At 51.3% G+C, this 15,987-nt stretch overlaps 1 protein-coding gene across 4 annotated transcripts in view; it reads left to right on the top strand.

Moving 5' to 3' along the window:
- Nucleotides 1-15,987, top strand: part of LOC119567566 (tyrosine-protein phosphatase non-receptor type substrate 1-like) — a 106,721-nt gene that overhangs the window by 15,831 nt on the left and 74,903 nt on the right. For 2 of the 4 annotated variants that reach the window (XM_043527898.1, XM_043527896.1), the window contains exon 2: nt 1,860-2,210. In XM_043527898.1, the coding sequence (XP_043383833.1) occupies nt 1,860-2,210 (351 nt within the window). Of the gene's footprint in view, nt 1-463; nt 590-1,859; nt 2,211-15,987 lie in introns of those variants that run through there. The other 2 variants (XM_043527895.1, XM_043527897.1) reach the window with 2 other exon arrangements.

Genomic DNA, 15,987 nt, shown 5'->3' with positions numbered 1-15,987 from the left:
TGAGCTACAGCTCACTTCATCGGAAAACATTTCTGTACAAAACATTTCTGTATAAAGCAGATAAAGACTGTCTGGAGCATGTTTGGTTTTTTAGAAGGAATACGCCGATGGCAAGAGATACGTGTTGCAAAAAATAAACATACCTCAGGGTGTGAAAATAAAAGATATTAAGCAAAAATTCCTTTATGTAAAATAATGTTATTCTGCATGAAAAAATATCCCAGAGAGGGTAAGGAGCATGACCCAAGATGAGAGAATGAACTGAGGACTGAACCCAGGAGTCCTGGCTCCCAGCCCCCCATCTCCCCTTGCTCTAACCACTAGACCCCACTCCCCTCCCAGCAGGGGCCAGAGGAATGCACCCCTCCCCCCGGCATCCAGTCCTTGTCCCCAGCCTCTTTCTGCAGCCATCTCAGAAGCTCAGGCCACAAAACTTTCCACCGGCCCCCCCGAGGTGACATTTCCGGAGGATGCTGAGGCTGAGCTGAGCTGGGCTGCGGAGCTCCCCAGAGAGCAGGGACCATGGAGCAGCTGCCAGCCCTGAGCACCGTCCTCTGCACCGTCCTTCTCATCCCCACCTGGGGAGCAGGTATTAATTTTATTTGTCCATCCATCCACCTACCCCATCCCTAGATCTATCTGTGTGTGTCCATCCATCGACCTACCCTATCCCTAGATCCATCTCTGTCTACCCATTCAGCCCTACCCCGACATCCATCTCATCTATCTTTTTATCTGTGTACCCATCCATCCCACCCCAAAAAGAATATCTATATCTATCTAGATCTAGGGGTGGAGGATGCGTGCATGGATGCATAGATAGATATGGATATGTCACATCACGTCAATGAGAAGTATTCTGTTTCCATAAAACAAATATTTCATTTCAGTGTTGACTCTTCTTAATAATAGCAAATCAAACAAGTCTGGAAATGCAAAATCAAATCATTCCCTTTTGACCCTATCAAAAACGCTTTCTCTCCTCCATTTTTAAACCAATTATCATCCTTTCGACGAGACGGCATTTCCCAAGAGGAAAATGTTCTGTCAGGACAAATTCTGACCCCCTCTAGTTTGAAGCAGAAATTGTATAAAGTGGAGGCATGTGTTTGTGGTGTATTTAAAGGGGTTAAAATGACAAGCTGCCACTTTAATTTGTAAGGGGGTTTCCTGGTCCTTGTAAGGGGGAAGCCGTTCCACACCCCTCATTGTTTTGGTTGCCCTTCTCTGTACCTTTTGGAATTCTAATGTATCTTTACTTGATTTGAGGCGACCAAAACTGCACGCAGCGTCCAAGGTGCGGTCGTACCATGGATTTATGTAGACACAATAGGATATTTTCTGTCTTTTTCTCTCTCCCTTTCCTAATGGATGCTCACAGTCTGGTGACTTTTCTCACTGCCGCTGCACAGTGAGTGGATGTTTGCAGAGAACTATCCACAACGACTCCAAGATCTCTCTTGAGTGGTAACAGCTAATTTAGACCCCATCAGTTTGTATGTACAGTTGGGATTCTGTTTTCCAATGTGCCTGACTTTGCATTTACCACCATTGAGTTTCATCGGCCATTTTGTTGCCCAGTCACTGAGTTTAGTGAGATCCCTTTGTAATTCCTCGCAGTCTGCTTTGGACATAGCAGTGTTGATGTTGGGTCTTTGTTGGGGTGGAAGTGAAAGCCCTGTGCAGTGTGTTATCGAGAGTGTTGTGAGCAATAGCAAGGTGGACAGGAACGCACAATTCTTTCCCCTTTGCTTCTTCTCTCTGTGCGGCTAAGGTTTTGGGCGGCTGGGGCGTGTCTTGATACCACTCCTCGTAGTTTTCCTTTGCTGCTGTAATGTTTTTTGCCCTGGTTCACGAAGGTCTCACAGTGCGTCAGAGCCCCGCTGTCCTCCGAGCGTCCCCCGGCGAGACCATGAACCTCAGCTGCTCCTTCGAGTACAGACGGGGCAGCGTGGACAAAGTGATTTGGACCATAGGAAGCAGAGTTGTGCTGGATTCTCACCATCCCTTCTACCGCGGACGGCTCAATATGTCCGACCTGGATCTGCTTCGGAAAGGCGAGGCCACGCTGACCCTATTGGACCTGGAGCCGCGGGACTCTGGTCGCTATCAGTGTCAGATCAGCATCTGCCAGGAATACAGAGGGACAGAGAGCTGGACAGGAGCGGGCACCAAGCTGCAGGTGATGAAGAGAAACCAGAGTGACACAGGTGAGGTGGGGAATGGGGGCACGGGGGTTCTCCCTCAATGGGGTGCCAGCGATGATCCGGCCCCAGGGTAGGGGACTGGCAGGCTCAGGCGGTGGGAATGGCTTACGGGGCTGTCCCCTCTATGGCGCGTTGGTCCAGGAATCTCCTAAGCCCTCATTTCTATCGTCTAGGGTTTCCAGGGGGACGTCCACATACCCCACCCCTAGATCCATCTCTGTCTGTCCATCCATCCACTTACCCCACCCCTAGATCCATATCTGTGTGTCCATCCATCCACCTACCCCACCCCTAGATCCATCTCTGTGTGTCCGTCTGTCCATCCATCCACCCCACCCCTAGATCCATCTCTGTCTGTCCATCCATCCACCTACCCCACTCCTTGATCCATCTCTGTGTGTCCATCCATCCACCTACCCCACCCCTAGATCCATCTCTGTCTGTCCGTCTGTCCTTCTACCCCACCCCTAGATCCATCTCTGTGTGTCCATCCATCCATCCACCCCACCCCTACATCCATCTCTGTGTGTCCATCCATCCACCTACCCCACCCCTAGATCCATTTCTGTGTGTCCGTCTGTCCTTCTACCCCACTCCACTATATTCAGCCCTATCTGTCCATATATCCTATCCCTAGATCCATCTCTGTCTGTCCATCCATCCACCCACCCCACCCCTAGATACATCTCTGTCTGTCCTTCTACCCCACCCCTAGATCCATCTCTGTGTGTCCATCCATCCACCTACCCCACCCCTAGATCCATCTCTGTCTGTCCATCTGTCCTTCTACCCCACTCCACTATATTCAACCCTATCTGTCCATATACCCCATCCCTAGATCCATCTCTGTCTACTCATTCAGCCCTACCCCTACATCTCATCTATCTGTTTATCTATGTACCCATCCATCCCACCCCAAAAAGAATATCTATCTATCTATCTATCTATCTATCTATCTATCTATCTATCTATCTATCTATCTATCTATCTATCTATCTATCAACATAGATCTAGGGGTGGAGGATGCGTGCATGGCTGCATAGATAGATATGGATATGTCACATCAGGTCAATGAGAAGTATTCTGTTTCCATAAAACAAATATTTCATTTCAGTATTGACTCCTCTTAATAATATCAAATCAAACCAGTCTGGAAATGCAAAATCAAATCATTCCCTTTTGAGTCTGTCAAAAACGGTTTCTCTCCCCCAGTTTTAAGCCAATTGTCACCCTTTCGACGAGAAGGCATTTCCCAAGAGGAAAACGTTCCGTCAGGACAAATTCTGACCCCCTCTAGTTTGAAGCACAAATTGTATGAAGTGGAGGCATGTGTTTGTGGTGTATTTAAAGGGGTTAAAATGACAAGTTGCCACTTTAATTTGTAAGGGGGTTTCCTGGTCCTTGTAAGGGGGAAACCATTCCATACCTCTCATTGTTTTGGTTGCCCTTCTCTGTACCTTTTGCGATTCTAATGTATCTTTACTTGATTGGAGGCGACCAAAACTGCACGCAGGGTCCAAGGTGCGGGCGTACCATGGATTTATATAGAGGCAATAGGCTATTTTCTGTCTTTTTCTCTCTCCCCTTCCTAATGGATGCTCACAGTCTGGTGACTTTTTTCACTGCCGCTGCACAGTGAGTGGATGTTTGCAGAGAACTAGCCACAACGACTCCAAGATCTCTCTTGAGTGGTAACAGCTAATTGAGACCCCATCAGTTTGTATTTACAATTGGGATTCTGTTTTCCAATGTGCATGAGTTTCATCGGCCATTTTGTTGCCCAGTCACCCAGTTTAGTGAGATCCCTTTGTAATTCCTCGCAGTCTGCTTTGGACATAGCAGTGTTGATGTTGGTCTCTGTTGGGGTGGAAGTGAAAGCCCTGTGCAGTGTGTTATCGAGAGTGTTGTGAGCAATAGCAAGGTGGACAGGAACACACAATTCTTTCCCCTTTGCTTCTTATCTCCGTGCTGCTAAGGCTTTGGGCAGCTGGGGCGTGTCTTGATACCACTCGTCGTCATTTTCCTTTGCTGCTACAATGTTTATTGCCCTGGTTCACGAAGGTCTCACAGTGCATCAGAGCCCCGTTGTCCTCCGAGCGTCCCCCAGGGAGACCGTGAACCTCAGCTGCTCATTTGAGAACAGACAGGGCAGCGTGGCCAAAGCGACGTGGACTAGAGCACCCGGGGTTGTGCTGGATTCTCACCATCCCTTCTACAGCGGACGGCTCAATATGTCCGACCTGGATCTGCTCCGGAAAGGGGAGGCCACGCTGACCCTGTCGGAGCTGGAGAAGAGGGACTCTGGTCTCTATCAGTGTCAGATCAGCATCCACCAGGGAGAGAGCGGGACAGGAACGGGCACCGAGCTGCTGGTGATGGGGACAAACCAGAGTGACACAGGTGAGGTGGGGAATGGGGGCATGGGGCCTTCCCCCTCTCCGGCCCCAGTGCAGAGGACTGGCTGGCTCAAGGGGCTGAGAATCCCCTAAAGCTCCTCTCCATCACCCAGGTAAAGAATCTGCCCACGTAGGGTGCTGCGCCCGGGAGCTCCTGTACCAGGTCGCCATCACCCTGGGGCTCCTTCTCATCCTCGGTCTGGCGGCCACCCTCCTCCTGAAGAGACGCCGAGGTACCAAACCGGAGCCTTCTCCCCGCTAACCTCCTGTCCCCATGGGTCAGGGCCTCTTCTAGTGAATGCATCCTAGTGGCCGTCTGTCCGTTGTGGTCCATGCTGGGTTGTCTGTCCATACAACTAACCCCCCCATGTCCTTCCTTCTCCTCCCGTCCCTAGATCTCTGCAGCTTCCCTCCTCACCCCAGACTCCCTCTCACACTCCTCCGTTTTAACGTTTCTTTCTTCTCCCTTCTTCCGCAGCGCCGCCCCCCTCGCAGCCCCGCCAGCGGCAGCCGAAGGTGAGACAATGCAGGCTGGGCCCTGTTCCATACAGTGCTTGGGTCTGGTCTCCGGGTGCCAATAAGGACTGGTACAATACAGTGAGGGGAGAGAACCCAGGAGTCCTTGCTCCCATCCCCCCTGCTCTAACCCCCCAGTCCCTTCCCAGAGCTGGGGATAGAACCCAGGAGTCCTGACTCCCAACCCCTCCAATCTGGGGTAACACTGTGGGATTTGTTCCCTGGGAGCTGCCTAAGTTGGCCAGAATGAAGAGACCAGATCTGGGGTGAAGGCGTCCTCACAGTGTGTCTGTCCAACACAGGGCCACGGCAGCCGGGGAGCCGAGGAGAGCGAGAGCCTGCACTACGCAGAGATTAAATTCCAGACTCCAGGACGCAGGGAACACACCTCCAACCACGCCCAGCGGCGCTGAGTCCCTCCGCACCCAGCACCACCTGAGTCCCTCACACTCACAGCCACGGCGCCACGAGGGGATTCCCCACAGGAGGAGACCCTCACAGGGTTTGAGGGAGAGCAGAAGAAAATTATGGGCGTGAAAGTCCCTGTGAACCCCAACAAAACCCAACTAGCCCTGTCTACGGCAGGGAATAATCGACTAGGGCATGGTCTGACCCTCAGGAAATGCCTTCTCCGGGGCCTCCTGGATATAACTATATCACGTCCCTGTGTGTTATTTCCCTGTCCTCTCCGGAGTGATTGCAACGCCTCCCTGTGGAGCGTTACCAGCTGGGGGTAATTAACGCAGCGTCTGGTCAAAAAGAAACACTCGCCCAGCTCAGCATGGTGTGGGCCGTGGAACTGGTCTGAGTGACCAGCGTGACTGCTCCAGCAGCCTGGAATTGCTCAAAGAAAGTGATTTTTTTTGGTCTAAAAATTAAATAATTTCTTTGTGTGAAAAATTGTCTGTTTTCAGAGTTTTTTGAAAAAATGTGTTTGGGTAAAAACTTTTGCTTTTTCTCCCTCACTTCCCTCTTCTCTTCAGTCCCCTTGTCGTGGTCCAAAATCTTACAATCATTTCCGAAAATTTGCTTTTCAGAAAATCAACTTTTTTCCCCCTATGAAAAAAAATGATATTTTCCTGAAAATTTGATATTTTGTTCTGGAATATCATCCCTCTCTCCCCGCAGTGAAAATGTTTCATTTTATCCCTGAACATTGGGACACTTCCCTCCCCTCCCAAAAACAATATTTTTTTTCACAGAAATCTTTTCTCCCCTGTAAATTGGAATTTTGCCCCCCCTGCAAATGTTATTTTTTAAAATGTTGAGTGGGGGAAGAAGGAAAAAAGAGAGAAAAAGAAGGAACTTAATAAAAGTCACTGGGGAAAATTAACCAACAATGTCGAGAAGTAATTGCAAAAAGAAAAGGAGGACTTGTGGCACCTTAGAGACTAACCAATTTATTTGAGCATACGCTTTTAGGATCTATGCATCCGGGATGCATCCGATGAAGTGAGCTGTAGCTCACGAAAAGCTTATGCTCAAATAAATTGGTTAGTCTCTAAGGTGCCACAAGTCCTCCTGTTCTTTTTGCGAATACAGACAAACACGGCTGTTACTCTGAAACCTGAGAAGTAATTGAAACACCAGGGGGGAAATTGGTCTCTGATTTTTTTCCCCTTTGGATATTTACCATTTTCGTGGGATTTTTGTCCCTCCCCCACTTTTCTCCCCTCCCCATCTATCACCTCCCCATCGTCCCTGACCTGGGGAAGGGGACTCACTCCCTTTCTGATACCCCGCCCCAAATACATCCCGGAACCTTCCAACGCGGCTCCTGTTTCCCACCCGGACCCCATGAGGAACTATGGGCAAGTCCTTCGTTGAGGTTAGAGGGGTTGATGCCACTTCCGGTTTGTTTCCGCCCTCACTGAGATCCACTTCCACTGACTCCCCCTCCCTTTGAAGTGTTAATCCCAGTTTCACCCGCCCCCCCCCCCCGCTTTAAATCCTGCGGGACCCACCACACCCCGGAACCCTCCCCCTCGTCTTTCCCACCCGGATCATCGAGAGCGTGGCACCCAACGGTGGGCACGTCGTCTATGGCTATAGTCCTGACGCCACATCCGGTCCACTCCCGCCCTGCCTTGGGCCCACTCCTTGGACTGTCTTCTGTCCCCCTCCCCCACCACCTGCTCTCCTTGGAGCCATGTAACCGCTGCAGAACCAAACACACCCCGAAACTTTCCCTTGAGGCCTCCTGTTTCCCACCCGGACCCTGTCGGGCTTTGCACCAAGGCTGTGGGCAAACGCCCCATCGTGGCAGGCGGCGTGACACCGCTTCCGCGTCACTTCCGCCCTCGTTGTGGCCTCCTGGCCTCCCGGCCTCCCCTCCGCTTCTCCTCTCCTGGGACATCAGGTTGTTACGGACACAGCTGAAGTGTTCGCAAATCAGTCAGTTCCTCTCTAGTTATGAAACAAACACACGTCCCCTTTGAAAAATATGGAGAGCAAACTCACTTGAGTAACGCACCAGAAACTGATGAACTCTTGACCCCGAATTTTGAGATTTCCTTATGCTGCCCCCTGAGCTGCTTCCCTTTCTGCCTAAACGTGAGAAACAAGGTGCAATAACTTGCAGGTCGAACCCCTGCGTGGACGATGCTGGTGCCAGAGAAATCCCCCGGCTCCATGGTGTGTCCCTGGCTTTCACTGTAAATGAGGAAGAGTCAGGCCCACGCGCGGAGCGGCAGACCCCACAGCGCTAACAGGCAGAATTGGCGGGAAAAGCGAAGGGGGCAAAGGTCAGCCGATCCGAACGCTGAGGGAAACAACGGCTGCGGGCTAAAAACAGAACGGCCCGTCTGGAACGGGGGCAGTTGGGCAGCAGAGGCGCCAACCGCGGCTGGCGGGTGCTCGACCCCCGTCTGCCCCCCGCCCCGCCCCGACTCCGCCCTTGCCCCGCCCCCATTCCAACCCCTTTCCCAAAGAGGACACACATATTTCCCTCACAGTTGAATATGTGTGCCCTCTTTCTCATATGAATCGGTCTCTTTTGAGTTTCCAGCCACTGGGTCTTGTTATGCTTTTCTCTGCTAGATCAATGAGCCCTTTAATACCCGATAGTTTCTCTCCATGAAGTCACTTCAACACTTCAATGACGTCACCCCCCGATCTTTTTTATCATCGAAACAGGCTGAGCTCTTTCAATAGCTCACTCGCAGGCATTTTTCTCCAGCCCTATAAACGTTTCATTGCTTTTTGCTGCCCCATCTCCAATATTTCCAAATCTTTTTTCAAAGGTAGACGCCAAAACTGGATGCAGGATTCCTTGATCAGTCTTCCTCATGGTGTGTCACCTCCCTATGCGCCTCCCTGCTCTTTTCATACATCTAATGATGGCTTTAGCCCCGTTCACCACAGCATCACCCTGGGGGCTCATGTTGAATGGCTTGCCCAGCATGGCCCCGAAATCCTCTTCACAGTCAGTGCTTTCCTGGAGACTCTTCCCCATTCTGTAGGTGTGGCCTGCATGCTTTGTTGCTAGCGATAGGACCCTTCCTTTGGGTATTTTCAGACTGGTTTTCTTTGAATGGGTCCAGCTTCTCAAGGGATCCGATTGCTCTGTGTCACTGCCCTCTCCTCATCATTCATTACCACTCTGCTAGTATTTTATCACCCACCAATGTTAGCAGCAGTGATTTTTTATTTGGGTTGCATTTCATTGATATTTATTTTCAAGAATTAGTCCTTGAGAGCCTCTTGATATCCCTCGTGCCCAGAACCTGCTCCACACAGCTCAGCGAGAAAAGGCGGCCCAGCCCAGCTGTGCCATAGGGGCTAAGCACAGAACAAACTTAGGAGCTTGTGTCATCCATAGCTTCTGAACAGCATGTGGGGGTCATCAGCTTACAAATACACTCTAGACCGGTAGCGTAGACAGGCCCCAAATGTATCTAAGTGTCCCGCCTTGGAAAACAGGAGAGAAAAAAACATAACCTTGAGTAGCTTTATTTTATAGTCGTGGAAACTGAGGCACACAGAAGCAAAGAGATTTGATCATGATCAAAAAGCCAGGAATAGAAAACGGCAGATCTGCTGATAGTCAGTCCTGGGCCCTAGCCATGTTTGTCCTGGCCTCTCTGCTTCAGCTCCAGCAACAACCCGAGTCGAGGTTTTCTTCTTCTCCGTGTCCTTTAACTTCACGTCACTGCAGAAGAAAGATTGTTTCTGACCAGCTGGCTCTAACGCATGGAGATGTCTTTCCAGAAGACGTGCTCTGGCTCAGTCACATGTCATGGGTTTCCTGGAGGAAGCGCTCGGTGACATTCTAGGGCCTGTGTTACACAGAAGATGGACAGAATGGTCCTTTCTGACCTTCATTTTTTTCTTTCGCTCGGAGGATAACGCTGGACATTTTCTCTCATTCACTTTCCTTTGGAATAATTTCCATCCAGTCCAAAGGATTTCCTCTTCCATTGTGTCTTCAGCACCTTTCCTAGCAAACAGTTACTGTTCGAGCCCAGGTTTCCAGTTTCAGGCTGTCCCAGGGTGAGATGGCCATGAAAGGGGGAGTAGCTCAACTGAACCTATCCCCAGTTGAAGGGAATAAGTGCTGGGGTCACGTGAGAAGGAGCAGCATGTAACTAGGATCCAGGCCTGTTGGGTGATATAAGAACAGCCTGTGCTCAGCCAGGAGAGAGACCCGCAATAGGAGCAGGCCTGGGAGGGGCTTGGATAGTCCTTTCAAGGCAGTTTGGGTACACAGTAGGGGATGGAACAGCCACGCTGCTAGGGTTGGGAGCTGGGCCTCCTGGCAGTGTCCAGGAACGAAAGCACAGCATCTGCCAGGAAGGGAGTCCCCACAGAGGGACATCATAATCTCCCAGGGAGGGAAAAGGCTCTCACTGCCATTTCTTAACCTCATGGGGTGTTCTCCAGCTCTGCCCACCCCACCCGTATTTCAGCATCTCCAAGTGCCTGAGGGAGCAGGAACCAGAGGCCATCCTGCAGCTGGGACAGAGATGGAGGTTGATGACCTACCTGCCCGTGGTGACCATGGTGCAGGACAGCCCTCAGGTCATGCGAATGCAGCTCCAGATCTGGGAGCCCCTTCCCTTTGCTGGCAGGAGACCTTGCAGGTTGCGGGGGGGTGAGACAGGCACTAACTTTTGGTAACCCTCCGTGGGATCAGAGGGTAATGGCTTGTAGATAGTGGTGTTGGAGAGCTTTACAAAAACTAGGCAAGCCATTTACAACACACACTTTGCTTCTCTACAAAAGAAAAAGGACACTAAACGATCTAAACTACTGCAAGCCACAAGGGGCCACGACAGTGGTTCCTTTAACCCACCCAGCAATATTGTTAATCTATCCAAGTATAGTCTTAGCCCAGCAGAAGAATCTGTCCTATCTCGGGGCCTCTCCTTTTGCCCCCCCACCCCCACAAACAGGATACAGTTCTGTGGTGACCTAGAATCCTATTTTCAACGTCTCCGACTCAAGGAATATTTCCAACACTCCTCTGAACAACACACTAACCCACAGAGAGCTTCCTACCAAGACTACAAAAAGAAGGATTCTGGGCGGACTCCTCCTGAAGGTCAAAACAACAGACTGAACTTCTCCATAGAGTGCTTCCGCCGACGTGCACGGGCTGAAATTGTGGAAAAGCAGCATCACTTGCCCCATAACTTCAGCCGGGCAGAACACAACGCCATCCACAGCCTCAGGAACAGCTCAGACATGATAATCAAAAAGGCTGACAAAGGAGGTGCTGTCGTCATCATGAATAGGTCGGAATATGAACAAGAGGCTGCTCGGCAGCTCTCCAACACCACTTTCTACAAGCCATTACCCTCTGATCCCACTGAGGGTTACCAAAAGAAACTACAGCATCTGCTCAAGAAACTCCCTGAAAAAGCACAAGAACAAATCTGAACAGACACACCCCGAAAGCCCCAACCAGGGGTCTTCTATCTGCTACCCAAGATCCATAAACCTGGAAATCCTGGACGCCCCATCATCTCAGGCATTGGCACCCTGACAGCAGGATTGTCTGGATATGTAGACTCCCTCCTCAGGCCCTAAGCGACCAGCACTCCCAGCTATCACTTCAATCCCTCTGGTCACTCTCCAAGGAACTTCCCACTCTGAGACCCTAGACACTGTGGCCTGTAAATGCAGGTGGGGAATTAATTACTGACCTCGGTGGCATTCAGACTATGTCCTGAAGCATGGGATTGGCCCAGAGGGACAGCTAGCGCTGGCCACGGTGTCTAGGGTCTCGGAGTGGGAAGTTCTTTGGAGAATTCCACCGGGTGGGAGACTCAGCTGTGAAGGGAGGGGGCGGGCAGGAGCATCTCATCAACCCAAGATTGGAATAACTGAAGTAATGTTCCTTTTACACGGAGCCTCAGCTCCTTGGAACCTCTGCAAACGCTTTAGCCACCTAGGAGTAGCCTTGGATCTCAGTGGGAGGGCTCAGGTGTGCAAATGTTTGCAGGATGGGCGCTCAGGGCCGTCCCTGACGCCAGGGCAAAGTGGATGTGAAGAGCCACTGTCTGGATTTGGGAGCCTGCCTGCACACCGAACTCACTAGGTGCTGGGTGCATGACTGCAAGGTGCTGGGGTGGGGAAAATCAGCCCCGGGTGGTTATTTCGAGGAGAAAACCAGAGCCACTTCTGGGGTCTTTCAGCTTCTAATGCCCTTTCCCTTCTGCAGCTGGATTTCAGCATTTGATAAAATCCCTCTCAATGCCACGTCAGTGCCATAAATCACTGGACTGGGTGCAGGAATCAGTAGGCGACGTTCTCTGGCCTGGGTTATGCCAAGGCTCAGACTGAATTATTATTCCCAAAACTTTTAAAAGCTGAGCCCCCTCCTCAAGGCAAAGAAACCAATCGTGCCCCTCACCCGTCAGCAATGTGTTAGCAACCCCACCCACCATTTTCACGGATACATCTTCAAACCCCACCCTTCCCACCATGGCTAGCCCTTCCCCACACTTCAGGAGACGATGGAGTAGATAATCCTAACCGTCCCCTCTAACCTTAAGACCTGAGGGACCCATCCTGGAGCATCTTAAAAATCCCAGTTCCCAGACTCTGGAACAGGGGCTGCTTTGCCGGGCTCACCTTTCTCCCTCCGTCAGGTTGGCCGATGGGGATGATGAGCCTGGAGATCTCCTTCCCGCTGCTCTGAGTGGTGCCCATGTGCGCACGACCCAACTCAGCTCTTACTGTATCCCAGGAACGTCTTCATCTTCTGGGATCCTCATGGCAGCAGTGGGATGACTTAACGGACTCCCTTAGTCATGGGGCCTTTCTCTCTCTTTTTTTGTTTCAGAGCCAGCGTCCTGGAATCGTCTCATGGTGCGTGGAGTGGTGGCAGTGGTGGGGGTGCTAGTCTCACTATACCGATGTGGGTTTTGGAAAGGTAGAGGGAAAGTGTTTGCCTACTCGCGACTCGTCTTCAGGAAGCTGCTGACTCATCCCGCCCAGCAGCCTGGAAGTCTGCAGGATTCACAGGAATCTGAGCTCCCCGCAGTGTGTGCCAGGGACGGGGCCCAGGCCCAGGGAACCAGAAACAGGAATCGAGACCCAGCCCTGGAGAATGGGGAAGGAGACCTGCTCATGGAGGACAGACGCTTCACCCAGGAACCCAGAGAAAGGGACCCATTAGGTTGGGACACGGGTGTGGCCCAGGAAACTGGAGTAGCATTGCCAATCCTCCAGGATGACCGGGAGTCTGCAGGAATTCAAGATTAGTTTTTAATTAAAGATCATGTCATGTGATAAAATCTTCAGGAATCCGTCCAATTAAAATTGGCAACCCTAAAGCGGAGTGACGGGGAGGGACCCATTAAATGGAGACAGACTTGGGCTGGGGAACCAGCTAGAAGAGCTGATCCCTTTTACGGTGCCCCTCAATGGTGGGGACTAGACTGGGCGAAACTTTTCATCTAAACCAATTTTAGGTGAAAAATGCAGATTCAGCAGTTTGCGAATTCGTATCCGGTCTGCTGAATTGTTCACGTCCAGACCCTCCCCCCAGTTCTTAAAAAGTCGAAGCATTTCGTTTAGACACTTTCCAGACAAACCATTTTGATTTTTCATCTTGAAACAATTTTTTGTTAAAAAATGTCCTTCAGTTTTATTTTAAAAATTCAAAAAGTTACAACCCTTGAAATGTTCCTGCGTTTTGTTTTATTTTTAAGCTTTTTGGTTCATCAAAAATTTGGAAAAAATTTAGTTTTGTCCAACCCGAAACCAGTTTTATTCCATCTCTTTTTTTGGAATTGCCAGCGACCAAAAACTTCTGTTTGCCCAGCTCCAGGGGCGGGTGAGGATTTTAGCGGTAATATTGTGGGTCTCTGAGTCTCCTTGTTGCTCAAAGTTTTCTTACTGTTACAAATGAATTTGGGATGAGGGCAGGATGGGCAAAAGCTTCCTAAAAGTGGGGGGGCTGCCGGCAGCCAAACTGTGGCCTAGCCCCTGTGCCACCCCTTCTCCTCGAGGTCCGGCCCCCTCAAACCGCCCCTTTCCCTGAGGCCCCCCCTCATGCCGCCTTTCTCCCTGAGCTCCCACTTCACGCCGCCCCTTGCCCCCAAAACCCCCCCCACACACATTCCCTTCTCTCCCCACTCATCCAGTCGCTCACACTTATGGCCAGTAAAAAGTGGTGGGCCCTGGTCTCCCCTGGCTGAGAGTGAGAGAGGATGAAGAACTCCTTTCAAATATAACTCCCCCCCGCACCTCAAAAAAGCACAATTCGCCAGCAACAGCAAAACATGCCCCTCACCAACCCGGGCCAGTCACGCTGTGTTGTGTGTGACATTCCCGTCCTGGGGCGGTTTATGTCTCTGAGAATGTGAACCCTGCAGGCCTGGGTGTTTCTCTGCATAATGTGACCTCAGTGCTCCTGAGGAGAGCCATTGTTTGTAAATGTTTCAGGAGCAGACGTATTTATCATTCACGGACATACGGACATTTATTCATAATTAGAACTGGTCAAAAAGAGTGGGGGTGGGGAGGGTCATGAAAATTGAAGAAGAAACCACTTCCTCCCCCCCCATATTCTTCAAACTTATTTGCAAATGTTTTTAATTATCAAATTTTTGTTTAGTTTTGGTGGGAAAAACTCCACGTTCTCTCTCAAGTGGGCAGAGAAATCCAAAATGTTTTTTTTTAAACGGGAACTTTTTTCAAATGATCAATGTAATCCAAAGTGGCATTTTGAGTTCAAAGGTTGCATTGTGAGTGTAAAACCATTCTGAACCAGCTCTATTACCGAATAACAAGATGAGTTTATTTTTCATGCTGCATTGTTTGGGCCAGGTTCCAAGTGGTATTTCAGTTTTTGCACAGCTCTTCTCTTCTTGTGTCTGCACCTCTCATAAACTGTGGCCTTAATCTCGGCCTGGAAACCCTTATGTGCATCTTTAACTGTAAAGACTGCTGTGAATAATTCCATTTCAATGGGACAACTCTGAGGTCGGGTTTACGCTACGGCCCTATATCGGTGTAACTACGTCACTCATTTATTTAATTTTCTTTCTTTTATTTGTGAAATAAATGTGACCTCTGACCTTTCCAGACCTGCCCTTCAATCAGACACAGCGATTGTAAAGTTGAATGTGATAGTAACTAGACCCATTTTAAACCCTTCACCACACAAGACAAAGCCCGTAGGATTCATCATTAATGATTTATTTCTCCTCCCCTGGATTCCTGCAGCCACCAGCCACCTTGGAGCTTTCCCTCGTCTCTCCCAGGCTGGGCTCACTTGATGGCAGGAGCTCAGCGGAGGGTCCAGCTTTGCTCTTTCGCTTCCATTCTTCCCGTCTTTGGGTGGCTGCATTTGCAACTGAGCAGCCTGATGGAAACACGGAGTCCTCTGTCTCGGCAGGCAGGCCCAGCCGCCAAAGCCAAAGGCTCCCTGAGAACAGGGGCAGGTTCGCCCGAACTCTCAGGAGTGGAGGCTGGGCCCAGAGGGTCGGGTTACCATATCTGAACTTTCCAAAAAGAGGACACTCCGGGAGTGAGGGGGGGAGTTGTAGCCCTGCCCCCTATCTACTCCCTCTCACTTCCTGCCCCTTGACTGCCCCCCACAGAACCGCCAACCCATCCAACCCCCCCTGCTCCTAGCCCCCTGATCGCCCCCTCCCAGGACCCCGCCCTCTATCTAAGCCTTCCTTCTCCCTGTCTCCAACTGCCCCCTCCTGAGACCCCCCCACCCTAACTGCCCCCCTAGAACTCCACTCCCTACCTGTCCCCTGACTGCCCCGCCCCCTATCCGCACCCCCGCCCCCTGACAGAGCCCCGGGTCTCCCACACCTATCCAAGCACTCCCTGTCCCCTGACTGCCCCCGCAGAACCCCGGACCCATCTAACCCCCCCCCGCCCCCTGCCCCTGACTTCCCCCCTGAACCTCCGCCCCATCCAACCCCTCCCTGCTCCCTCTCCCTTGTCTCCCCCGACCCCTCTCCATACGCCCGCCCCCTGACAGGCTCCCCCCAGAACCCCTGACCCATCCAACCCCTCCTGCTCCCTGTCCCCTGACTGTCCCTTGGGACCCCATGCCCCTTCTCCAGCCCCCCGGCCCCCATACCCTGCTGCTCAGAGCAGTGTGTCTGGGGTGCGGAGCCAGACACAGTGCCACGCTCCCCCGCAGAGCGCACAGCTCCCTCCCCGTCCCCAGAGTGCTGCATTGGGAGGGAAATCCCGGCCCTTTGGAGAGTTTTACAAATTCCTCCCGGAGGGCGATGGAAAACCCAAATCCGGACGCATGGTAACCCGACCACAGGGACTCCAGGATCTGCAGCTGCTGCCACCTCTATGGTGAATCCTCCGACTCATCCCCAACCAGCTCTTCCCCATTCTGCCAGCCGGCCCCACGGTCTGACCGTGCAGGAGAACAGAAACCC

Source organism: Chelonia mydas, chromosome 14 (genome assembly GCF_015237465.2).
Source record: "Chelonia mydas isolate rCheMyd1 chromosome 14, rCheMyd1.pri.v2, whole genome shotgun sequence".
Lineage (NCBI taxonomy): Eukaryota > Metazoa > Chordata > Testudines > Cheloniidae > Chelonia > Chelonia mydas.
The sequence above is the reverse complement of the archived record's forward strand: the minus strand, read 5'-3'. Positions and strand labels throughout refer to the sequence as shown.